The sequence below is a fragment of the Folsomia candida genome, unplaced genomic scaffold, assembly GCF_002217175.1.
Source record: "Folsomia candida strain VU population unplaced genomic scaffold, ASM221717v1 Fcan01_Sc033, whole genome shotgun sequence".
In the NCBI taxonomy this organism is placed as follows: domain Eukaryota; kingdom Metazoa; phylum Arthropoda; class Collembola; order Entomobryomorpha; family Isotomidae; genus Folsomia; species Folsomia candida.
Genome location: NW_019091225.1, coordinates 1,153,299 through 1,180,706, shown reverse-complemented (window position 1 = coordinate 1,180,706; position 27,408 = coordinate 1,153,299). Strand labels below are relative to the sequence as shown.

General features: G+C 40.0%; 1 protein-coding gene across 1 annotated transcript; it reads left to right on the top strand.

Moving 5' to 3' along the window:
• Nucleotides 1–1,296: 1,296 nt before the first annotated feature.
• On the top strand, nt 1,297–26,640 carry LOC110860689 (uncharacterized serine-rich protein C215.13). The gene is made up of 11 exons (XM_022109780.2): nt 1,297–1,943; nt 12,171–13,026; nt 13,891–14,013; nt 15,843–15,973; nt 16,939–17,028; nt 19,933–20,112; nt 20,986–21,183; nt 22,769–22,799; nt 22,894–22,977; nt 24,267–24,375; nt 24,477–26,640. Exons 2-11 carry the CDS (start codon nt 12,915–12,917, stop codon nt 25,564–25,566), a joined length of 2,148 nt encoding a protein of 715 aa, XP_021965472.1. The 5' UTR covers nt 1,297–1,943; nt 12,171–12,914; the 3' UTR covers nt 25,567–26,640.
• Nucleotides 26,641–27,408: the final 768 nt, after the last annotated feature.

Below are 27,408 nucleotides of genomic sequence, written 5' to 3'. Positions count from 1 at the left end.
TTCATCCATCTCGAGAAAAGTAACCCATCCACAGACGAAAAGTAAGTAAGTAGTACTAATGATGATGCAGAGCAAAAATATTTTGGTCAAATCAACTAAAAGTGTATGGAGGAGTAGACACATATTTACGTACATCCATCCACCTATACATCTAAGGACAAGTTGTGCAGGCAGATTGCACATCATGCTGGTCTGGTCATGGAAATTAGTCTCCTTGTCACGACAAAAATAAGATAAGTGATGACTTTCACCCTTTTCATGAATGAATGAAATGACGTAGTTTGTCCCCCTGCAAGCAAAACCAGCTAAATAAATTAGTTTGTAAATACATACACAAGATTCAAAAAACAGAGCCCTCCACACTTTGTGGTTCAACAAAGGAAGAGCGCTTTTAATCAGGAGAAAGGTCTTTACATACATACTCACAGCCCACGTGACTCTATAATTGGATCGTTGGTGGTCTCTCTCTGTGGGTACCTTTGAACATTGCACTTTTAACGAAGCCGAATGTGTGTGTATGTGCCAAAAATTCTGCCCATTTTACTCACCGAATTTGCTAATCTCATTAAAAGTTTGGTCGGGTTTGACTTAATAAATTCTGTGGAAAGATTTGAGCTTGTGCTCAGAGTTACCTAATTTGTTCCCGAAGGATGGATCAGTTAGTTAAGTAAGTAGAGCAGGATCCATCTCATCTGATCGTATCTTCATTACTGTCACAAATTTCACCCGTAATGACTGACTGGATCTATTTTCAACACTCAAATAAGCTCCACGCGTCGAAAATATGTTACGCAAAAAGTCTGCCGTCACTCAAAATTGATGAATACGGAGCATAATTCACTTTCTTCTGGGCAACCTTCGGGATTATAATGCACGCGCAGCATTTGTCGCCCTGTTTCGCAATTCCGTGTCACTGCCACCGCCATGGGAGTTAGTGCATGCATGTAATGCAATCCATGTTTAAATATTGTGTTGCAATGAGTGAAAGTCTAACGCAATCCTCCATTCTTCTCCGGTCCAATTTGCCTCTTGGAGGAAAATTTATAAGGCTAAAAGTCAAGGGAGCACACTTGCGTCGTTCTGTTGCATTCTTGATCGTCGCCATCGAATATTCCTGAGAAGAAGAGGGCTCAAGTGGTTCCTTCGCGTTGGTCGGTTGGTGGATTTTGGAGTAGCAGTCTCACCAGCCAGAAGGAGACCCAACTGGCATGCTAACAACATTCTCGCGGAATTGGACTCGCTCTTTTCCTCCGGAGAGAAAGCGTGCTTTTCTTCAGTTTAAGTTGATAACTCGGTTGGTCTACAACGTGTCTCTCTCTCTCGTTCCTTTACCTACTTGCTTTCACCCATTGTTGTACAAAGTCTGCTCTCCTCAAATCTGAGGCTTTCTCACCGTTAATTTACAAAGTTGGGCAAAAGATCTTAACTAAAGCCAGGTTTCACTACTTGGTCTATTTGCATATACATTCTTCTCACCGAGAAAGTGAGCACGGTTGTGTTTTCCAGGAGATCAGTCTTTCTTCGTGTCGGCTCCTCGTTAGCAAGCTGAGTCATTTCTTCTCTCTCTCTCTCCGCCGAAATAATAATTCTGCTGAGGTGACAAGTGTTTGATAAAATAACTAAGGTTGCGAACTTTGGATGTAAATTGGCAAAATTTGTAACTGCATTGCAACTTTTGTTTACACAGTCTTCCTTTCAAAGAAGGGAGAAGAGACGCGTCTTGCTTTGAGTCGGTTGAATAAGTCGGAATTTTGTAAAGGATTCAAATTGAAGGGGACGTTTGATTCGGGAGGCATTGAAAACGCTGCACTTTTGGTGACAGTTGTGCCAAGAGTGGTAAAATGACTGTGTTTCTAAAGTTTTTCTAAAAATGCCCCAAAAATTCTGAGAATCCTGAGACGAACGGAAATGTGACATTTAAGGAAGCGAATAGGAACAATAAGGTAAAAATAGTGTAGAATAATTGTATTCGTTCATGCTTTTCATTAGTTTCTCATCAAAGTTAAAAACCCACCAGAATAAAAAAATTACAGGCTTTACATCACGTAATTGAAGCAAATTACTGATTGTAAATTAGGTTTCTAATACATACATAAATTCCAAAGGACTGTTATCCGATCCAACAGATTCGATGGTGGGTCGGATCCTTGCCAAAATTGGGAGAGGAATTGGCAACAATAAAGCAAATTGGCAGGTGGATAATAGTCCATACATATCTTTGTTGGGATTGTTATTAGATTCCTTGCACACAATAAGGCTCCGATGATTGAATTATACAGTATGTCCGTTTTTCTATCCAGAATTAAAATGGGATTGATATATATACATATCTGGGGCAAGTAATTACGTAAATGAGACGAAATAAATGGACGTATCAGCACAAATTGGCAAATTATCAATAATTTATAAAATATTATGGCAAAGTTAAATTACACAAATGTTAGACTATTACGTCGATAAAGTATTTGCTGTGATTTGTGAAGTCATGCTGTATTTCCAGGTCCCTTCTTTTCTTTTATCGTACTACAAATTATTATTCGACAAATTATTATTCGTTAATTTCGCCCAACGAATAATTAAATCCAACAAATCTGTGCATGCTTTTACTCCAGCTTTAGCTGATCGAAATTCCGAGATTTCTCTCCGTATTTACAAATGTATGCAATGCACCTGTCCTGCCCATCTTGGGTCAGAAGTGGCTTAATTTTGATTGAAAGACCCAACTAAAACAATACCCTGCGAACATGGTTGGATAAGCCGAGCTTTAAGCTTCCCATGTAGAAAGACGGGATCAACTCATCTCCCTAATTAAGCGTGGATTGACGCTTAATTGAAATTTAGAGAATGTATTGGAACATTGGAAGCACGACGAAGATAAGGAATTTCTCGCTAAAAGAGGGATTAGTCCTTCGTCTCGTCCGTTGGAGTGGATTAAGCTGGGCAGGAAACGGATCAGCCGACATGACACCGACCAAATTCCCATATTGACAGGAACGCCGTACAGGGCTCCCACGAGCTACGTAAGCTTGGAGGTCATGGCTCACTTCCAAGAGTTCAATTATTACGGGTGGCCCGAGTCCTGGAGAGTGAAACTAAGTAAGATTTGGGGGATGAGTAACCCGTTAAGACGAGGCAGCAGCAGCAGCAGGGTCCGTTATACGAAATATGACCACTTCCTATCTTGGCCAGAAACCAGATTTTTACCGGATGGAACCAGATTCATTCATACACGGCCATAAAAACTGGCCACGTTCTCCGCAGGGATTTGAATTGAAATATATAAAAAAAATCCTGAAATAAAAATCCCCATCCTCCCGCAGTGATCAATCCTGTCGAATTTGTGCAGTCGAGTGGATATGGAATTTGTCTCATTTTCAGACATACGTATTTGATGAGGACTTGGGATTAAAACCATGCGAGATCTTTATCAGACCAAAAATAGTCAACAACTTTCTTCTTACATAACTTTCTCCCGATTCTTAATGAATTTCTAAAAATAGTCTGCACCTGACTGACTGATCTTCAGTTTTTTACGTATGCATGAGATTGGAAACATTTTGACAAAAATATGAGGAACATATGTAACCCAACTTAACTGTTCATTTGACGTTTTTATCCCACTCTTTCTATTGCTAATATGACGATGATACTCGAGGAGACGGGGGAAAAATCAAATAATGTGTGTGGCCCGATATTGAAATCTGAAGAGGAGTTCATTCTTATTAAGTTGAAGTCAAACGGGTTGAATTCCTCCCCACGGATGGTTTCACAAAGAGGAGAAAGTTTCCCAAGGAGAGAGACGACTCTGACAAATATGTGAGACTGGAGAGCTCGAAAAGGAAAGTCGTGTGATTGTCTTCGTTTCCTTTTCACATGCGATTTCGAGCTCACATTATGCACTTTACGGGGAAAATTGTCGTTTGACAATCTGCTCGCTCAGAAATGTGGCATCTTAAATCTTGAAGGCAATAAGAGGATGAATTCTACATTTTTTTGTCCACTACTATTACATACACACAATACTTAAATAATCTCTACAACTTATCTTGTAGTATGCATTTGATGAAGGAAATTTGGGCAATCTCGAAATATGTGTCTTATTTTGCGATGCCACAATCGCCAACCACACGTGGAAAGAAGCCATGCCAAAGAAGGACATAATCATGAAGGGAAATGTGTACAAGTTAGAACAAAAGTTTTGATTTGTTCGATACCAACCGCGTAACAAAGAGATCTTATCTTAGCTACTAAACTGGCAGATGTACGTACATGTACATGAACATATCGTAACGAGAAAACTTTCAAGTTTAGTCGTGCAGATTATTTGCACTTGTTTCGCATTTACAGAAACAAAATGTATCGGTTTTAGTTTCGATTTTGGCTTCATTTTGTCCAAGTGAAAAACTTAGACATTTGCGGTATGAGTGTTTGCAATTAAAAATGATTTCTTCACTTTTTTTGTCAAAATGGTAACGACTGTCAGTAAAGTAGAGTCCGAAAATTGTGTGGAGAAAGTATTAGGTACAAAAAATTGATGGGTGTAGTGCTGCCGCTGTGCTTATTTTTTTCATAATTGCCATCGTTCAGAAACTTTCACCAGTTTTTGTAGCATCATGATTGCGTCGCATCTCTCTCTCTCTCTGGCAATGGTTAGATAACAACCGCGTGTGTGCGAGTGGGGAGAATGATGCTTTCCGTGATGGGGCTGCTGGTATCTTATAGGCCATAAATTTCATAAGTCATTTCCGTTGCACGGAATATTTTTTCTCGCTCTTCTCTCCTTTGAAATATGTTACTTTTACGACCTTTCGTCCTCCAATGATTTGACCACCGTTCAGCTCACCCTTTGGACAGCGGATTTTTGAGCAATGTGTGTGTAAAACGGGGTAAAACGATGTCTTAACCAAGAGTCAAAGCATTTCGTGAATTATGCATTTCCTACTAAAACAAGTTTTTCAATACTTTTCCAAATTTTATTTCGTAATAATTGCATAACCTGAAATTTTGAAGTGATATAAACTGCAGATTTATGCCTCATTTCACGAACTATTTGGACCTCCCAAACCTCTCGGATCCCATAAACCACAGATATTTTCTTCTTCTCTCTCTCTCTACCAAATTCTCGTCTCGCTTCGTAAATAACTAGCCTTTTCAACTTATGGGATGGATTTGTCCTGTAAAATATAATTTGTTTCGTTTTACTGCCTGCTACATGAGGAAACCAAGCAGCAAACCACGGGAAGGAAGCAGTCATTACTTTGTTGGAAAGAAATGAACAGTTTTGTGACGACTAGGATTTGTTCCTCAATCTTGCACACATATCACATCACATGGAGAGCAATTATGGCTTAAAAATTGGTACGGTCTGTACTCGAGCATCACATTACTGTTGCTACATTCATACAGTTTCCTTCCTCTTCAGTATTCAGTTCAGTCGGATGGTGTTTTTTCCTTGCTGTCGTCTCCTGTAAACTGTGAAGAAACGAGGAGTTTTTAAAGAAATAATAAAAACAAGTCGAGACAACATCTAATGCATGTTCCATGTAACACGGTACGTTCCCAGGGTTTGAATGTCTTAGCTTTCTCCGTGCCTTTGTTGTTGGGTGACTTGCGAAAAATTGGATGTATCCATATCCATCAGTGGCCGCGGAACAGAGGGACAATGTCCCCACGGGTATTCGATGTCCCGATCATCTGCTCATGTTATGCAAACCCCTCCCTCCCATATCCTACAATAATTACGTCCCAGATGTCCCCCCAGCTTCCGCAGCCACTGATATTTATCCTACACATGTAGGTACCCATCATCCATCCAATCGCCCCATAAAGAAACAATCTACACGGGCAGCCAGCCCTGTAGTGAAATCAAGCTGTGGGAAAGTGTGGTGTTTCTGCACTTCAAAAAAAATTTCGGCAGAAATACGACAGAGCAGACATGAGTACATGTGAAGGGAAATGTTGACGGTGTGAAATTAACCGTTGTTTGTATTCAGGAAGCATTTCATGGAGCAATATCACCTTTACAGTTTTCCATTTCTTTCTTTTTTTCTCGAGGAAGAGGAGGATGTGTTGGCATGTTTTGCAGCAGGACTGGATTTGTTACATCATTTCTCAGCATTTTTGTCCCTCCGTTGTAACGTTTCTTTTTCTTTTTGGCTTTGAATTTATGACCCTTCAGAGAGAAAGTCTTCGTGCCTTTCACCTATGGAGGAATTGTTGTTGGAATACAAATTACAGCCATAACGCGGGTTGCATTACGTTGCATGTGTCTCGCAGTAGGTGGGTGTGGGAGTGGTGGTGCTGGTGAGAAAAAGGTAATCAAGGTTAGGCTACCTTTGTGATTCGGGTGTAGAGACTTTTTTGAAAAATTGTTAAGAGAGGAACGACGAATGCAAATGGGACTTTTTGGACTTGATGGATGTATGACAGGTTATGCATACATAGTTTTTCCATATATACACGCAATCCGCCTGTTACTGCTGATTACATGGTACACGTACTCACCACGTTACAGGTTGATTTTGCTTTTCACTCGCTCATTCGCTCATTTTTGCGAGTCAGTCTTTATTACATTTTAGTGTGCAATTATTACAATTATATTTGCAAATATTTATTAAATAAGTAGTGGTTTGCATGGTTGGAATGAAAGTGTAAGCCCCTCAAGGTCATGAACAAGTCGAGAAAATAAATATATAGCATGTAACAAAACCGCAAGTAAAAGTAGATAGATATGTAAAGCAGACCTTGTTCTTGGGCATGTCATGAATTTTAGCCTACCCATAAAATTTCCGGGTAGTAAAAGTGCAGAAATCGTGTCTGGGATCTCTCATATATAGACTTTAAATTAGAGTCGAAATTAATCCCTTCCTTACTTAAAACGAGGGAGACGTTAATACTGCTGGGAGACACAAAGCCATGCATCTTATTGCAAAGTTGGTCATGTCATAAAGTTGTATAACAACAAAAGCTATAGACCAAAATGTACATAGAGAAGAACCATTGACACGGTTTCCTTCGTGTAATAAGAGAGCTCCAACTTTCTCTCAAAGTAAGAAACCTCGAGGCGAGAAACACAATGTCAAATTGAATTTTTGCTTAAAACTTGTCCCACAATTCTAATCTCGAGCTGACGACGACGGGTTCATACGTACGTATTTTCGGTGAAAGTGTAGGTGTTCTCATTCTTCTCATTCATTCCTCCGCCTTCGATTCCAGAATTATTACAAAAATAGTAAAGTCAGCCAAAGTTTCGTTCCTTCCTTCCGGGAATTTGGTCCATTTCATTCCCTCCGATGGCAACGTTTTAACTCGGCATAAAATAAAATGTTTTTTGTGCATTTAATCCAAAACTCCTCAGTTTTCTTTGCATCTCTAACCCGTATTCGATGTAGCATTCATTTTGAGACTTCGTCTTTCAACTCGAGGGCAGGCTTTGAATACGATCAGATTAAAATAAGCTTTGATATGGAAATTCCGTGAATATTTATTTCCTTTCTGGAACATAAAGTATTGGCGGAAGACGTGAAGAATGTTCCTCCATCATCAACTTGTACGGCTCACTTTTGAAATCAAATGCCATCATTTTTCTTCAAAGTTTTGTGAATTGGTATTTATGATGATGATGGATGAGAAAGTGCACTTTTGCGAGTCAATTAACAGTGCATCAACTTTGTGGTAGGAGTTAAACGTCGAAATTGAAAATGTACTATGGTTAATATATTTTATGGACGATGAAGATATGCTGGATTACAGAGTTCTGTTGGGAACTCGGCGTTGACGCCCAACATGCTCAATTTTATTAGTTCAAGTGAAGCACAAATGCCGCAGGTCACACCCACCCATCTCCTCCAGAAGTAGAACATATAGCGACACATTTCACCCTCCTCGCTTCTTGTATATTTCAATCTGATTTATGAAATTTACACGTCGACTTTTTTTTCTGGCGAATCGAAAAGCGTCGAAAAGCCTGGATAACTTCTTCTTTTCCAGGACAAGTTGAAGTGGTTGAGTTTGTGCGTGGCCGTGATACTACAGCCCGCCCCGATTTATTTATTGTCCTCAAGATTCAGAGGTAACTTTGAGGCTGAGTGGATACTCTAACTCAACTGGAGAGGGTGGGCATGATTAAGAGCGGAGTCAGTTCAAGGGGACAAAACACCACCTTCCTTTTGCATCCTGCTCAAGGTTGATGCACATTATTATATCGGCGGAAGACGAGAATTTGTGTGACAGCAGGGGCGAAGAATATCTTATTTTGCAGCTACTTCTCGTGCAAATTTGAGGCAGGATAAAATGGGAACTGCTCCATGGCTGGTGGCTCACTAATGGACCCATTTATCACGTCACTACACTGCCAGAGTTGGAATTAAGAGGCATTATTATCATGCTATTAATTCATCCCAAACTTTATACGAGTAGCGACGGAGAAGAAGAAGAAGATCGAGCTGTCATTTAGAGAAAGTTTCTTTACTACTTTCTCCTCCGTCTTTCTTCAACCATGATGATTTCCATTTGTGAAAAAGTTTTCTGGTTGCAGATTCAAAATCAAAGTGTCGTTGTCTGCTTTGCGATGGTCGTATCGCCGTCAAAAAGTTTTGTAGTTTCAATGTCGAGTCTAAATTCGGGGACAGAAAGAGGAGAATGAAACGCACATTTTTTCGACCTTTCTCAACTTTTAGGCAATTGGCTGGATGATGAGCGTGACCTTGTCATCTCGTAAAAAAAGAGATGGGACTGTGTGTGGACGGACACACAATTTCTGGAAAAGTTATAGCCATCGGCCACCCACTCGGTCAACCATGTCCAAAACTCTGTCATAGTTTACCTTTAGATTGCTGGCGACGAGAAGTTAGTTCAGGTCGGGACAACGAGACCATCTGTTACCGAAGAGTCGTCCGTTAAGGGCTCCCAGTCCAAGTGCCTACATAAACCCTCAACTGACTAACTAACTCTTGCTTGGTGGTGGCCTTGTTGTCAATAGTTTAAGGGGAACGCGGAGTCCACAATTTCTGCCCAACTTTACCCAGCTCGTAAACAGTGGAGAGAAGTTCAAGGAGAGTGTAATAAGTACGAAATAAAGTGATAAGTGGGGAAAACTTTCTCCCAGTCGTCGTCTGGCTTAAAGGGAAAAGTGGTTAATAATAAATTTGCAAATTCTATAATCTCCTTCTTCAAGGGAAGTGTGTAATAAACTGGCTAAATTTTTGTGACAGTTGCGTAATGAAAGGAAGCGAAAGTTATTACGTGGGACGTTCAGTAGTTTTAATAATAGAATTATTAAAAGCCTTATGCAATCCAAGCAGTCACTTTTCTCGGGGGGAATTATTATCCATCAATTTTATCCACGGCGGGGTTGATGTGTATAATTTCGAGTTAATTTTCCAGCCAGAAACTTTTCTTTGGTGAAATTTACGAGATCAAATCAAAATCATCGTGTCGGACGAGAAGAATCTCGCAGTTTTCCCATCTGGACACTTTTGACCCACCAGGGTATGTACATGTGTATGCCCACTTGTTTATGTAGCCTGTGTCACGTATTATGTACGAGTAGCGTCATCAATTTTTAAAATCTCATCGTCACAGGCTGTGACGATGAGCACTTTTCAATGTGATACACACATATAGAATCTCATGCTTCCTCTCGTCGCAATGTTGACTTGAAATTGAAAGGCTGTATGGTATGTATGTATGTACATGCACATGTGCTATGTAAGTTTTGTACTTAACGTGATCCACTTTTAGTTGTAACTTTCAGCTCTAAAATCTGTATACAATTCCATTCAACGGGAAATCCCACTCATCTCCATCTTTTCTAAATGCCTGTAAAGACATGTGTGACGATAATGTAACACAACGATATGAGTAAAATTATGTGCAAAGTTTTTTACCAGAATGTACTTACAAGTGCTGACACACTGTTATTTTATTGTATAATATACAGAGAGAGAACATCCTCCACAAGAATAAAATAGCGCTAGTTTCCCACAAGGAAAAAATAGTGGCCAACTCTCGGAAGTAGTTGATTGAACGAACAAATGAGGAAACCTCAATTGAAAAAGTTGTACGGATGTGTTCAATCTTCTTAAAGATGGAGATTGATGCGTACATTCCAGCCGAACATTGATTCCCTCAAACAAATGGGCCGTCATAGGATTGAAGCAAAAGTATAGATTTCACTTAAAGGAAGGAGAGAAGCAGCAAAATGTGGAGAGCTTTTCTTTCCTCCTTGTCGACGAATTTTCTACGACATGCCGTCTCGAACATACATATGTACGAGACGACCGATTGGGCTGTGTTTCGCATGTCTTTCTTATATCATGCCTGGCTTACTTAACCATTCAAATCAACCCACCGACATGCGACATCAACCATAAAAATGCAGTCATAAAACCATATTTTTGTACCAGCCAACCTGGTTTTTATATCCGAACCTATTTACATACATGCCTCACTTTTTTACCACCACTACCACCACTTGTGAGTTATTCTAGCTATGCAAAACTACCCGGAAAGGAAGAAAACACGCTAGACGAACGTGATATTTTCTCCAAGTGTGTAACCATGTTTGTTTGTTGCCCCAGTTTATAGCCACATCATCATCGTAGTCGTCGTCGTCAGAAAACAAGAGCAGCACCAATTGGATTTTCACGATATAAATGTACGAAACGAATCGCTGATTGCTTGCCATTATTGTGCGTATTTTGCTCCAGAATATTCCTTTCTTCTTGAACTTGTTACTTGTAACGGGTTCTGGTTTAGTTTGTGGTGGGTGGACGAAACTCATGAAAAATGCATGAACCAAAGAAAAATAGGAAACCAGACCAGACCAGAAACCCCGATGGTCGGTTCTTCTTCCGTGTAAATAAAATGCAAACTTGAGTCTGCCATCTCCTCCTCCTCCTCCTTAAACTGATAAACTGGGGAAGGAAAGAAAACAATTTACAATTTAAAGCATCCCGACCCGATCGTGTGTGCATACATGAGAAATATTTCCTATAATCGACCTCCCAGAGAGACAAAGTAGTGCAGAAAATCTGCTGCATTGCGACTTCATGTTGGTTGGCATTAACAAATCGATTCGCTTGGCTCGTCGACTATGAGCTATATTTCCTCATCCATCCATCCATCCAGCCAGCTCGTCCTCCTTGGGGGCACGAGACCAGACCAGAGAGAGAGTCGGATTCGAGCCAGTTTAAACATTTTATTTACACTCATTAAAACTCGGTTTATTGCTCATGCATTCCTCATCTCGCTATTTCTGCACTTTTATCCCCTCATATCGTCATGTATATTTCATTCATTTGATGAGGCCACGAGTTGAGTTTGTGACATTATAGTATGTAATAAATCATGGTAGACAAAATTTGTCGAAACAGCAAAACTTGTCATTTCCCTGGTAGTAGTAGGATCATTTAGTGAGACTTACTTTGTTCCATTTTCTGTGAAAGCTTTCTGTTCACCCTCTCTCGAAATGAGAGGGAAGTGACTGATTATCCTTCCTCGTTTCCTCCTTTGTCAATGTTGTCGCCATGCATCACACCGGAGTGGACAATGGGCAGTGTGGGTGGGTGCTGGTGTAATATTGCATTTTGCTGCAATCTTGTCCCTCCCGAAAATCGACAAGTTCTCACAAAGTGATACATTGGAAGCTAGTTGAGTGAGACACTCTCAGATTTTTTTTTCGAATCGGTAGGTGCATGACACTTACGATTTCCCAAATGATACGACGAGCGAAAAAATCACTGGTGTTCGGAAGAACTGATGTTTTATTGATGACTTGTGTCCTATAACGCACCCTGTTCCCTCCTGCCACTCACTCTTCTCAGCTCCGTTATACAAGTAGGATTTTCATTTTGACAGCCAGTTTCTGCCTCTCCTTGGGATGATTCAATTTGTGTTGGGAAAGGTTGTTCTCGCGAAGAACAACCTTTTCCTTTTTGTAAAATTAGATGAGTGTCAGACCAGGAGAGCGAGAGAGAGAGATGAATTATTCCAGGAAACAGAACAACTTTTGGGACATAGTAGAACGAACGCGAAAATCCGATTCAGATCCCTGTTTTAAAGAATCGTAGGAGGAAGTGATGGAATCTTTGATTTAATTTTTTTTCTGGCAAGTGCCTCACTTCTAGTGTAAACATGAGTAAGAAAAAAATCTGTTTGTCTTATTTCAGGTTACGAGACGAGAAGGAGGACCTATTTTCTGACAAACTTTACAAAACCGTGTTATTTATTGGATTACTCAACCAAATCCGTCGTTATTTTTCAACCTTCACCTTATCAATGTACTGTATTGTTCGGGACAGAGTAATAAATTGAATTCTAGTCAGATGACGAATTATTACTGACCGTAAAGTCTGCCAACAATAGGAGAAACCTGGACCGAGAACGGAACGGAACAACAAACACTTTTTCTATTTTTTTTCGGGGAGGAATACAAGAGAATAAAATAAATAAATAAGTAAGGTCACTTTTTTTCCATCTCTCAGACTCTGTCAGTTAGAAAGACCTAAATTCACTCTCTTTCAAGTGGTAGTGTTGAATAACTATCAAGTCCAGAAATCCTGTACGGTGGGTAAACAACCACAAAAGAGATTGAAAAGTAAAAAAAGGTGCTGAAAAGAAGGCAATTTTTGACCATCACTCGACTTCAGTCAGAAGAAAAGAAACTTATCAAATTTTGTGGTCTTGAGTGAGTGAGTGAAAGTCGAGTGAAAAAATCTACCCATCTCCACCCGAGAAAAAAAGTGAGGTGATGAGTGAAACAAGATATCTTCTCACATTATTGCTTTCGCTGCCCTTCTACCCGTCCAATTTGGCTTGGAGAAGAGGAAAGAAGTGATATTTGATCCAAATAACCCAAACAACAGAGAACAAAACGAAGAGAAGAATATCATCTGTGAGGCACAGTAAGGAAGATGGATTACATCAGGGAGTTCGACATTCGCCTCGAGAAAGAGATGTATTATGCCGGAGAAACTATGTCGGGCGTTGTGGTGTTAGATACTTCGGAGAATTTTAAAGTTAAAGGTGAGTAAGGGCAGGAGTCAATTGTTTAAGTCGGAATAAATAACTTTTACCTTCTCGATATTTCTTGTATACAAAATATCCTTTCTTTTTTCCTCCGAGAGTAAGTGAGTGGATCGTATTTCGCTTATTTTTTTTCGCAAAACCCTCCACCTCCACTTTCTCTCACTCCTCTTGCCGTCTCATCTTTTATGATCCCAAGCTATTCTCTCTTGAGAGAAAGGTTCAAGACCTGTGTGGATGGACACGTAAGTAGGTTTAGCGTTCCAGTCTGCAAACTTTGCGTAGGCATGAATGTGATGCGATGCAAGAAGAAGACGGCGGCGACGACGACCCAGAATAAATTCCCCAATGGCAACTTTACTTATTATAAGCACGACTGTCTGGACGGATGTATGAATGAATGGGTGAATGAAACAATGAATATTGCATGCAGTACGGTGAATGTGCACAGATTAGGCGCTGTTTTTCCAGGCACAAATCTACTTGTTGTTTGTTCTTGGCATGTCTCGATTTCACTTTCAACAAATATTTTGCGAAACGAAAGGAAAGCTTAGTATTTCCATTTCCACAAATAAGCGAATTGATCATCATCACCGCTGCGGGCTGGGATGAAGAAATGATATCTTGCAAACTTTACCAATTCGGATCAAGTCTATAAAAAAATTGGGGGAGAATATTTTCTTCATCTTTCAAGTTGATGGGATGATGCGAAATTGAATTCGTAATGGAAATTCCCACGTCTTCGTTATGTAATTCGTGCTTTGGACAAAAAATTCCATCTTTTTTAACACCGCATAATTTTTAGAAGTTTCCAAAATATTGTATATAAAAAAATAAGTTTTGTTCTCTTTTATTTCCCATCAGCAATACGCGTCCTTTTACGTGGCAAGGCACACACGGAGTGGAAAGTGATGGTAAGTGGGGACCGGAGGACGGTAAAAGATGACCAATATTTCATCGACGATCGTTGCGTGATTTGGGGAAAAGGTGAGAAATACACATAATTTTCTAGTGTAAATATTCAATTTGTGCAAGTTTATGTAACACAGGTAAACATGTTGCATAACGTGAAGCTCTTAACTACTGTTTGAATTAGTTATTGAGCATAATAACCCGTGATGGAGGCGACGCAGTATTTTATTTATACGGTACACATAGACAGACAGGTATAATTTGCTTTCATATTAATTCGAGCACGCGTCTGTAATACAGAAATGTACATATTCATCACAAGATATGCACGTAGCCAGGTTTCGGAACTACTTAGCTAACATTCCAATGTACGTATTTAGCAATAGGCATGTCTATCTATCTGCCTGAGCGATGGAATGATCTCGCCTCCAGCCATCATAACTGGAGAAGATTACCCGCATATCCCAACCGAATAACTTTCTCTTCCTGTGAAGTATGTAAGTTGCCTTGTGTTACAAAATTGAGCCAGGCAGCAGCACCAGCAGGGATTACTTACATAGCGTCATCTTGCCCATAATAAGATGGAGGAAGTGTAGACGAAATTTCGCAAACTTTCACCCACACACAAAAATACGAATATGTATAGTTAGTAATTAGGCTGATTTATTCCACCTAATTTATCACGATCATATGCACAGCGCCGTAAGTGGTAGCGTTTAGCAGCACAAATGGCTCCATTAACAGATTAAAAACTAATTATGCAGATTAAAACGCACAATCAGTAGTTTAATTCCTACGTGATGGAGGAGGTGGTGGGACGGAAAGGAGGAAGAAACAAGTTGTTGGAATGTTGCACAGTTGGTTGACTATATATGCCGAAGGAAATATGTTCTTATGTAGAAGCCGTTGGGAATACCTATAATTTTTTAAGTGAATCTGGAAATGTACACAAGTTTAAGGATATAAGTTCCTTGCCAAATTTCTCCACGTCCTCATTTACATAATACACTCCCCACGATTAGGACAGGAAGTCTGTTATGTCATCCGCTCTCTCCTTCCTAAAGTGAAAGTGATCAACAAACGCAACCAAATTCAATAAAGTTATGAGACAACAGAATATTATTATCCGGAATAGAAATGTCTCTTAAACAAACGGAATCAGTTTTCGAATGCAAATCTAATAATGAATGCAACTATGAACTCATCTGTTTTCCACTCGGTTGGCCATGTGAATTAAATTCGCATCACATTTGGATAATGTCGAGGAGAAAGTCCTAAACTAAGGGGAATCATTTACTTACTTACTTGATGTATTCTAATGGTTGGCGTGTAGACAAATCCCACCCACCCAGTCGGGAGGAAGAAGGGTGGGTGTCGTCTGAAATGGTTACCAGAAATGTGTGGCATACCATTTAGATGCATAGTCCAAGTAGTCGAACCACTTTTAGTACAAACGGAGGTAGTAGAAACCAGCCATTCTTTTTATTCAAGTATAAAACCCTCCTAAATGCATCCTGTCCTTCTTCTTCTTACGGGGATAAAATAGAGGAGCGAGATAAGATGGCGTGATGAGAGGGAGCGTAAATAGCCATCTTTTTATTATTATTATCTCCACTTGGAGAAAAATTCTGGGTATTTGCACCAGAATTTGCAAATACCGGAATTTGTAGCTGTTTTCTTAGCAGGTATTTTTATATTTTCTGCATTTTTTCTCTCCAACACTATTTATTTATTCACCTGGGATTTGCTGATACATTTTTTAGATCAACTCCAACCAGACACATTTTGCATACATAAATACTGCGATTCGGGTTTGAAAATGGTTGAAAATCAAATGTGAATATTTTCTCGAAATGTTTGCTCTTCATGTTGATTATTTATTTTGTTTGGTTGTTATCTTTCAGAGAAAGGAGAAGGAAATGTCCCAATTCTACCCCGAGGAACGCACCAATTTCCGTTCCGTTTCCAAATTCCGGAAAGTTCGCTCCCATGTTCGTTCGAATCTCGAGCAGGCACAATCCGCTACTACCTCAAAGTAAGTGGTTTTTGGTATAATTCTCCATTCCGCATTGTACCGGGGTGCCAATTCATCACCTAATCTACGCCAGCACACAGCACTCTGACTGAATATTATCGTTCCCACCATTCTGGCAAGATTACCGCTTTTCAATCCCTCTAGGTAAACAAATCTCGAATAAATATCCAACCCCATCTCGACAGATATGTTCCTATACGCAAACATGTTGAAAGTTTCCCAAGATTTTTATCCGGAAATAGTTGTATCCCATGAAAAATGAGGTATTTATAAAAGCAAAAATTTGCATATGTATGTATATCCTACGAATTTCCTGTTAGACTAGATAAATTGCACACACAATGCGAAGGATAGAATTAATGAGGGAAAATTCGATCCAACTGAAAACGCAAGTTTGCCCAAACTTTTAAACATCCGTGTTCGTCAATGAGATTTCTGGAACAATTTTTGGCCTCGTTAGTGCTAATTTGTCGGACCCTTTCTTCTAAGAAGTCATTAGAGTACAGCAGATACTTGACTCCCGTAAATGTGAGAGGGCATCATCACGAGCGTCATCAATTCTTGAACTAATTCTGTTTTGTCATCATTAACTATTGTACGAGGAGGACGACGAAAGTAAGTATTGACGACACGGAGGAAGGGATCCAGTTGGCTTACTGCAAGAGTGACAATTATGTAGTTGGAGAAAGTGGGTGCCAATAAGGCCTGACGATATATCAAATTTATGTGGCAGTTATGTGATGATGACGTCGCCAGAATATTCTCCTGCGCCACGGTCTTAATTAGATTGTCGAATTATATAAAATCTACGTCGCACTTTTTAAAGTTTTCCCATCAAGGTTGAGCTCTATGTATGTAATTAATGTAGGATCGATCCTCGAGGACTATGTATTTGGTCCCTCTGCGTGTGGTTATCTAGTTGATTGGGCTGCGGTTTGCTGAATTTGTCTCTTGTGTCATTTCAGGTCACGGTGGACATTCCCTACGCTTCCCCACCTCAGGGAATGAAGTATTTTACGGTCATTGGGCCTCATCTTGACTGCATGGATTACTTGGTAAGCCAGACAGAGAATCGGAGGACGACTACGTATAAATTTTCTCATTTGGAATGGAACTTAGCTGGTGGGACTACTGGTTTCTCACGTTCATTTAGCAACTTGTGTAACTAATTGGTCCTTGCAAAGGTACAGATTTGCGTCAAACTCGATTTCTCGATGGGTACTTTGTCTTGGTCAGGAGACAGACAACGCAGGACAAAGTTGGTCAAGAGGCAGAACGAAATTACAACGATTCGAAACATGCTAATACTCACCCGTAGAAATTATGTCCTCTAATTTTAGCGTAGATATGTAGTGACGATTCTCTACAGCCGATCTCTCTCTCTCCGCCTTCTGTCCCTCCCAATTTAATTTCGTCCCATTCCAAACTGCTGGTCGGATGATTAATCATAGCAGCAGCAGCAGAATTCCTGACTGATTCCAGTCCAAGTCCAAGTGGAGGAATTTCTCAGCCTGTGAGCTGCATTCCTTCCTCGCACTCTCTCTTCCAATATATATAAATAACAAGTTAATTAATTAGACATGATGGATGTGATGAAAATTGCCAATTTATCTTTTGTTCGATCCTCCATCCTTTCCGCTCCTCTGACCACGATCGGTCTTCCCATTTTCAGTGCGAATCTCGTCCGGGTTCAACAATCAACTTTCACTTTCTCCCCACATTCAATTGGATTCATGGAGAAAAGGAGTAGAACTTGAGTTACTGAGTTTGCTTTACTGGTTGGGTTGCATCCCATTATGTTCAGTTCATCATCATCATCAAGGATGGGACATATCCTGGCCTGTGTGTGATACCACCACTTCGTCCCAAGGAGAAAGCAAGTTATACTTCATTTCAGTCAACACTTCTCTCTCGTCGTTCAGCTCCAATTCCATTTCATCTCATTCCATTCCATTTGCCTGGAACTGGAGCTGGGTGCAAAGTTTCTAAACTACTCGCAACCCTAAATTCACATTCAGTTATATTATAAAGAGAATAATGATGGATAGAAATTGCGTCATTTTTGACAAGATGTATGTAATTCCGAGATAACATTCGTTTAAAAAATGAGCAACAAACTGCCACTTAAAGAGAAGTAGTCGTCATTATTCGAGAATTGTGAGATGATGATGAACACGTCGTGCTCACTCGAGCAAATCGTTGTCGTCGTCTTTCTTTGGGTCGTTGAGTTTTGAAAAGTTGTTCTTTGTTCAAACTCAATTTCTCGGCGATTGAGAAATAGAACGGACTGCGAGTTGTTGGTCCGGGCAAATGCTTCTGTCCGGTGATATATTTTAACCAAACTGCTGACGTGACTTGGCTGCACTTGTTTTGCTTGGAGGGTCGAACTCAATGTACTTTTTTCAACTAAATGTACTTCTTTCTTCGAGGTTTCTCAAGTAAACTGTGTGTGGTTCCCTGCATGCATTTGTTCATGCATGTTTGGATGGTTTAGTTTAGTGCGGTGGAGGAGAAAACTCTTATCTTGTCAAAATTATTGGTGATTCAACTGCCCACCCAACCGGACATTGGGTAATAGTGCTGGTGACTTTGTCCATTCGTTCTATTTCAGGAGTTTGGTCACAACTTATTGGTCCATCGTCGAGTAGTGAGGACTTTCACATTTGTGAGAATATTATCGCAATAATGACTTCATTAATTACGAGATGACTCGAACAGCTAACAAAATATCTGCCTGTAATCGAATCTGATCGATTTTAAGTACATATTTTTCGATCAAAAATTCTCGCCACAATTTGTCTTTATTTCTTGAGAAATTCTTACGAAACCGAGATTGTGAGAGGATCAGGATGAGAATATTTTTTCCCACAAAAAATAAAACATCCTCTCGAGACAAATGTCATAGAAGGGGGGAAAGAATGGAGGAAAAACAAAGAGGAAAAGGAGAGTGACAACCAAACCAATATTGTGATTGAGGGAGAAAAAGTAGGAGAAAGGGATTGTAAGGCTAAAAGCTCATGCAAGTGATCAAGTCCCTCCAGTCCATCTACTCCTTGCGTAATCTCTCCAAGTTTTAGTTATCCGATGGCTTTCACTTCCATCAGCCCAGATTCCACTCTCTCTTTCTCTCCGCTGACCTCTTCCCCTCACTAAGAATTACCCACCCATGACTGACTTTCATACTTTCACCCATCAACTATTATATCCCACCGCTGGACAGCGATTCTGTATCCACTTCGCAAAGTTTGTATAGCTCGTCATCATCCAGAATGACGCCATATAGACGAACAGTCAGTCAAACGGGTATAAAAAAAAGTAGAGACACACTTTTATCCATGGTCTGGTTGAGAATTAAAGTGCTACTGCTGTTTCTGAGGATGGATCGCAGTTTGATTTGATGGTTTCTCTACAGAATTGGTTTTGGTGTCAGGCAGGCATACCACTATTTTGAAAGGAGAGAGAGAGAGATAGTCGAGAAAGGTGGCAGTAATAATAATGGCTGGGTGAAAATTGATTTCCTAGAAATGAAGACTGTTGGGTCACACATTCTCGAGAGAAAAAGCGACCTTATCAAAACTTGAAAACTGTTATTCTTACAGACAATGCACTTTACTTTATTTTTTTAAACGACAATTCACACAACTGTTCCCCCCTTCCGGCAGACAAGGCGAACAGCAGTGGAGATTGAGTAAGAAAAGAAAACACGTATCTTTTTGACTCGGAGATGTTTAGTTACATACATATAGCTGTCAAAGTCAGAGAAAGGATGACAGAAATTCCCAGCAGGAAGTTTTGTGTCGCTTTTCACAAAATGACAAAAGATATGGATGACAAAAGGGGATGTGTATAAGGCAATAGTTTCCCACCTGGAGTTACCTGTCACGATTTCTTCCCCCATTTCGCAATGCCACTTACATTACAAAACGATCCGACTTAAAATTAATATTTAATTCTTGTAGCGCCCAACGAGAGGAGAAACCCGGCGGAGAAGATGCTGCCTGTGCTGCGAGAGTGGGAAAGTCTCGCTCAAAACGGATTTAGAAAGGTCGGCCTACGTTTGCGGTGAGAGTTTACGTGTCCGGGCCGACATTGATAACCAGAGTGAGGAGGAAGTTCGCCTCAAGCTACGCCTGGTGCAGGTAACCGAAATATTTTAAGGATTTAATCCGGGCATAGATACTTTTTAGTCGTACATATTCCTTAAAATGTCCGAACTTAATACCTCGTCGTCCTTGACCGTGGTAATAAAAAATGGGAGGAAATCTCGTTGAAACCGTGTACCTACATGGCGCATCCGTAAACTGAAATGATGACATCACTACTGAAACAAATGGGGGAATTGTTTCTGCAAACTTTGAAAAGTAGAATCCATTCTGTTTCTCGGAATGTTCTCACATGATCACATAAAAGTGAAATAAAACGTCTCATTTAAGTCCGAGGAGGGGGGTGCGATTACCTTCATCCTTGTGCAGCTCGGGCAGAACGACCACCATTATTTCCTCTTCATGCTCCTCACATACAACATATAATAATATCGTCTTGGGCATATGTACATACGTACGTTTGAAACACAGCCGTTAGTTCAAGTTCAATGCGACGAATGGAATCTAATAATAATAATATCGGAATGCGAGTTCAGTGAACAAGGAGCGAGCCGTATTTTGATAGCTTTTATGTCTTTCTCCATCCAAAAGTTTCACTGGAAAGAAAGAAAAGCAGTAATGGCCCACATTTCTCCAGTCCATGGAGTACTAACTAGTTGCGCAATTGGTGGGGCGTAGGATTTTAATATCGCTTAAGTAACTGACGAGGATATGACGAATGTGTACTTTAAAACTTGAGGGATAGATATGCAGTTAAGTGAGATTATTGGGCATTGTAAAATTGCTAGTGCCAGAGTTATGTAGTAGTCCACTTACCTTATTGTAATATTGGTAGTAAAATCCCTTGCTGGAATTGTGATTGGGTTTTGGATCATTTTTGCAATTTTTCAAAAATTCTTATTTTTTCAGTATTTGGAGTACTACATCGACCGAGGAGTCCTTGGCGTGGAGAAGGAAGGGTCCAACACGATTCTCGAGTATCGCGGTGCCCCGGTCGCACCCAGATCGAGGATAAAATGGGATTCGCAGCAGAACTTGGTCGTCCCCACGATGCCTCCCACAATGCTCGGCGTCTGTCGCCTTATCCAAATCTACTACGTCTTGAAGGTATTGCATCATATTAAAATTATGTATTGCTCAAATATTTCACAAGGTGCTTGTTTTACGAGGGTAAAAAATTTATCAGGTTTTCTACACATAAATTATTTCTAATCCTGTCGAGTAAGTAGCTCGATGCAAATGCTAATGTCAACCTCGTCCTATTTGACGAGAATAAGTTTGACTTAACTTTGACGAACACGGATTCAGCTAAATTTTCTCTTTTTATATCTCCGAGGAAAGTGGAGGAGACTGAGGAGTTAAGTGTAGATGTAGACGGTGCGTCTACAATGACAGGTAGCGGCTGGCTGGTCTGCATCCTAATGTGGGCACGACTTTCTTTGACAAGCTTTTAGAATTTTTCCCTCAAGAATAATTAACTTGGTTGTTAGCCGAGTCCAAGTCTTATTACTCTCCTGCTCCGGCTAGTTAACATACTTGGCGAAATTGGATGTGGTGAAAGCACCGCAAGAATTTTAATGGCGACCTTGTAAATAAATATGTATTTAGCAGGGAGGAGCTATAAATAGTTTTATCTGACGAAGTCCACTACTTGACTGACTGGCTTAATTCATATTTTTGGTCTCACAGACAGACAGCCATATGTTGGTCCTAATGTTTTTTGACTGACGTCGATTATTACGAAAGTTTGATTCGATTTCGAGTCTGGTGTCATCGTATTTAAGAATTTTACGATGTGCTAAAGACGATAAAGGTCTGGCAGACGGTGTATATTTACTACTTGTCTAGTTACTATTACTCTCACCTATTCATCGCCCCCCACCCACACGAGATTTTCATGACCATGCACAACTAGCCCAGTGTGCTTTCACTGAATGAGGTTAATCCCTCCAACCAACAATGTGAAATTTACACTATTCTCAGTCAGCGTGGGTAGCGAGTTTCGTTGGTTAATTGTCTGTTAGCCAGACTTGCTTTCCCATAAATTAAACCTGAATAACTTACCATCAATATGTACACAGTTACATAGAAAAGGAGCTCTTTGTTTCGTTTTGTGTATATCACGACGCAAATGACGGGGTTTAATTACTTATTTGACTCATAGTCGGCCGAAGAGACGACGGAATATAGAATAATGAGAACAAAATCAACATTTGACTTGATTCTTGGCGACATGTTATTAAACCCGAATTTGGATGGAGAGAGAGCGACATTCGACTCGTTTGTGAAACCTTTCTCTTTCCATCAAATCTCAAGTTTTCCTTGGCATTGTTTGTCTCTCTCTCTCTGTTGTGTTTACTCGCTTTGTTTCAATTTCACTTTTCATCTCTATTTCATTTCATCTTTCCAGCTTACTTCATTTATTGAGAGGAAATGGCATGACCTTTTCATAAATAAGTAGACGACCAAGTTTGGTTCAGTGATTCGAAACTAAATTGTATTTAGATACATAACAAGTTTTTCGCCATATCATATTGTTACGTGAACTGAGGAAAAGAATGATGGAGAAAGTGAAGTGTGGAGAAGCGTGTATGTCATCGTTGATTGTGAATATGGATGAATAGACATTGTGTTTTCCTTCCTTGTTCATCACTCTTGCTTATTCGTGTCCCTTTGTTTGTCCTCTTGACAGGTGAACGTCGAGCTGGAAAAGTCCGGAGAAGGTAGGAACGAAGAGCTTATTTTTATTCAGACCAGTCAAGAGTGACATGTATGTACGTATCTACTTATGTATTTTACATGATTTTTCCCTTGCAGACCTCCACATGCACTTTCCCATCACGATTGCAACCGTGCCGTTTCGAATTCCCAATTCCAACCAAACGCCTATCATCACTTACGGTGAGTCGAGAGAAAAAGAACAAAGGATGAATAATAATACGTGTCTGTGTTCCATTGGGATTGATAGCATTGGTGATTCATGAAATGTCAAATGTTATATCACAAATATTCAATTCAGTCTGAGTGAGTGTTGTATTCCCTTCGAAATTCAAGGCTATATGCATGTGAATCCATGTACGACACGTTTTGTCACCTTTCTCGCTAAAAAAACAACCTTGATAAAGACCCCGAATTTCGTGGTTACTCGATGTGAACATTAGTGGAAATTTGATTATTTTTAGTGCACCACTTTCCATTCGTGATTCAATTGAACCAAACCTATAACTAGTTTAACATCCCAATTCCTGTTTTCCTGTGCTTTCACCTTTTAAGCACTTTACTAGATTTTCCTACATACACTTTCCTCCAGTTAGAAAGCGGCACATGTAATTTTACACGACATCAATTTGACTCAACCGCATAACTTGATTAATTTCCATAAAGTGAATACAAATCGGTACAAAATTTGAGTAAGTTGTCCTTCAAACTAGGCCGGTGGGAATATGTACGTAGGAGGACGCCGTTCTAGCCTCGCGTGTGTAGAAAAGTCAAGTCTCTCTCTTCAAGGGTTACATTTTTCTTTGTCAAGTTCCCCAACAAAAAAAAACGGATGTGATGTAATATTTCTTTCGTGCTTGGCCTTCTTCTTTTGCTCAGAGGAAGAAAAAAGTTTACTTTTCTGTAATCTGCCATGCATGTCCCACTCCGTTCTTCTTCTTGCACCCCCCGTTTTTTGTGTGCAAGTTGATAAATTATACATAACTTTGAACTTTGTGCATAGGCATTTCATAAATCCTAAAAAAAGACTTTGACAAAAAATGCACAAAACAAACAAATCTTGTGTAGGAACATATCTACCTTGAAAAAATATAGGGTATCCGTTTTTACGATTTTTATATTAATTTATGAAAACAGCTTTCACTTTTCAATTATGCATGACTGCATACAACTTGGCGAAGAATGGGTAATGTGTGTGGAGAAGGAAACTTTCATCATCATGAGAATTCTTTGGGAAAAGGAGAGTTTGGTTTGGAATTAGAAAAAAAGATAACCGCCGCGTGACTTATTCGATACACATTCTTTTTTGGGAAGAATTTTTAATTTAAAATTCTGAATGGAACCGTCACGCAACAAAGTTTGGTTGAGAATTTGAATCGGATAAACCGTTTTCACTTTCTTTTTTTTTCCTACTTAAGAACTTTTGTTGGGAGAAGACGCACCCTAATTTATTCCACTCATTGTTATTTCAGAGGTGGCCTGCGACCATGCCGAGGGAGGGATGTACATTGGCCCTGAGTTTCTCCTTGGTCAAGTTTACGATGGGACGTCGGAATCTGGAGAGTCGATCGTCCTCTATAGGTACGTATGCACGTAGTTATGCATGCATGGATTCATGGGTGGGGTGGAGGGATAATTTGATGCAGACTCAATTTTTTAATGGTTATTCTGCCCAATCACAGACCCATCTACCCCACGGTGAAGTCGGGGAAAGGAATGCTCAATAACACGACGACGAGCATTAATAATTCCATACAATCTCAGCCCCAGTCTTCCGCCGCCTCTACTCCCAACGCGACCAAAGGATTAAAAGTTGATGTCTCTAAAGACTTTGCTTCAATCCTGCAAAACCAGCAACCACTAGTACATCAACCACCGAACAAACCTGGAACTTCCTCCGCAGCAGGAGCATCTACAGCTTCGAATAATAAAAGTAGCACTAGTGGCATTACAAGTCCTTCGTCAAATTCAAATTTAATTAGCGCAACACCAACACAAGGCACTACCACCATCACGGATGTTACTGCTGCATCGGAAGTAGGAAGGTCGTCGTTGTCGTCAATTCCCATCGGTGGTGGTGGTGGTGATGGTACTGTTGAGAGCAGCAGCAGTAGTCGTGGTGGTCAATCTACAAATAAATCTTTGAAGAAAGACCCATGCTCCAGCTCAAGCCTTGCGTCCGTAATTTTGCCCACAGTCCATAAAAGTGGCAAGCCTGCTGCCGAAGAAGGCAAGTTACCACCAAATTCTTCGTCTTTAGCGGAAACCAACAATTTTGCGACTACGACAAACACTGGTCCATCCGGTAGCTCGAATAAACGGACGAGAAAGTTGAATCCCATGCTGAGTTCGAGCAGTACGAGCAGCAGCGGGGCCCATGTGAGTTTCGATACGGCGGAATCTGGCCTGGTTGGAGAAGGCGGACCCTCCACATCTGCATCCATGTCAAAAAAGTTATCCAAAGCTTCGTCGTCGTCAACAAGTTTGAATAGCGCGAGTAAGTCCAAGAGCAGGGAGGTAGCAGCCAAAATAGTGTCAGAGTCAGGGTCTGGTAGCTCTGAAGTAAAATGTGCTGCAGTTGACATTACCGTCGTGTCCAAAATTGGGAAGGATGACACCCTTGCCAAAAGCACGAAGGAGGGGGCCGTGTTCCCTGGGAAAGTTGTCAAATTAGAAGCTTCCACTATTGGTGGCACAACTATTGGCAGTAATAGCGAACATTACGCAACCACAAGTATGGAAAAAGTGCCGAATCCTGAAACATCATCATGAGTGGGGAAAGCAGGGGCGGAAAAAAGCACAAAAAAGTAAATGCATTCTCCTTTCGTCGAGCAAGCCAAACTTTTTTCCAGTCGACTTGCACACTAACTTGACATGATTCGTTTATTGATATGATGATATTACGTAGTAAAAGTAATAATATATAAGAGTATAGCGCAACATTGGCAATCACAGCTTGTGCAAAAAAGTATATATACATCTTCCACATATACCGATTTTGATGAGCTGTTTTGGACATTTATGATAAAAATGGTACATAAATCATAGGTTTAAATAAAGTATGGATTACACATGCTCTCTCATTTTTGTGTCCTCGTAACCAGCTCACTTTTCGAGATTACTGTAAGATTACGATATCAAAGGAGTGGATATAATGAAGGTGCTCTCTTCTAAATAGTTGTAACGAGTGGGTGAATCAAATGCAAAAATTCTCACTAATTTACAATAAATAAATTAGTAGTCAGAAACTTTCACCAATTTGAGTACCTGATCGTCGGCTGATTGATACATAAAAGATATTTTAATCCCGTCTCGATTGTGCGAGACCTCGTTAAGTAAATAAGTTTCCAAATGAGCTGGAGGCAAATTAATACGTAGGCATAATAATTACACTAATAATGCTACTAAATCCGTAATAAGTTATACTTATGGACGAGTAGTTTGTACAGCTTGTATATGCTGTGATTTGATTTTCATACGTACATATTTACACAAAATAACCAACCATGTGAAATAATTATATCCCGATATCAATCAATTCCCAGACTTGTAATTGGATTTTGCAGCAACGAGAAAATTTAATTTATTACTTAATTTACTTACTTCTCCCAATCAAGCTTGCCAATCCAGTCAGCCATTCATGATTCATTGTTAAATATGGACACACATATGGGCATCAATTGCAGCGTCGCGTACAAGGGGGCTTGATTGCATTGAAATTATACACCATTGATTCCTCTTTATGTTGTGAATGTAATTTATGAAAATTATACAGATTTTATAATACACACTTAAGAAATGGTGGTGATGATGATGAGTAATAAATTGGAGAGAGAATAATAATAATACGTGTTCAATTGTGTACGGATAACTTGCAGGCATACATAAACAATCCATCTCATTAGGAGAGAAAGAGAAGCCAAAATAACTATTTTGCTCTCATTTTGACGAGATGAGAAGTCGAATTAGGTGAAAATTATTCAATGACGACGATGAAAGTCAAGTGAAAGTTGAAACTATGCACGTTTTATACATGGTACAAACACAAGAGCGAATGAAACTCGCCCACCACACCGAGAAGTCTATGCATCAGTCAGAGGAGTAATAATCATAAAGGGAGGAGAAAAGTACATAAGTAGGCAAATGAAGATGAGATTTCAAAGGTAAGTAATGTGAAACGTGGTTCAATTTTGAACTCTCCTTCCTGTGGAATTGTTCGTCGTCGTCAACCTGGCCTTGTCACATGACGTCCTTGTTTGTGGTCACGCTCAGTTTCCACTTTTGGCTTAGACGACATCATCATCATGATCCCATCGTAGCGAACAACAAGTTTGCTTTGAAGTCGAGCTTATCATATCACCCGTAACGTGAATGACAAGATGAGAATAGCTCCTCTACAAAAGCCAACCAAACCCAAAACCAGCCACATACACGGAGGACGGAAAGAGAGAGAGAAAGAAATTAAAATTTCGAGAGAGCCTTCTTTGAGATACTTGCAACAAGGATGATGATGAGTCGAGAAAGTCAACCTTTCACTTTCTCCGTCTTTGTTTCTTCCTCTTCCCTTTCATGATTTTCATGAGGTTGGCTGATGCTGCTGCTGCTATTTAACCA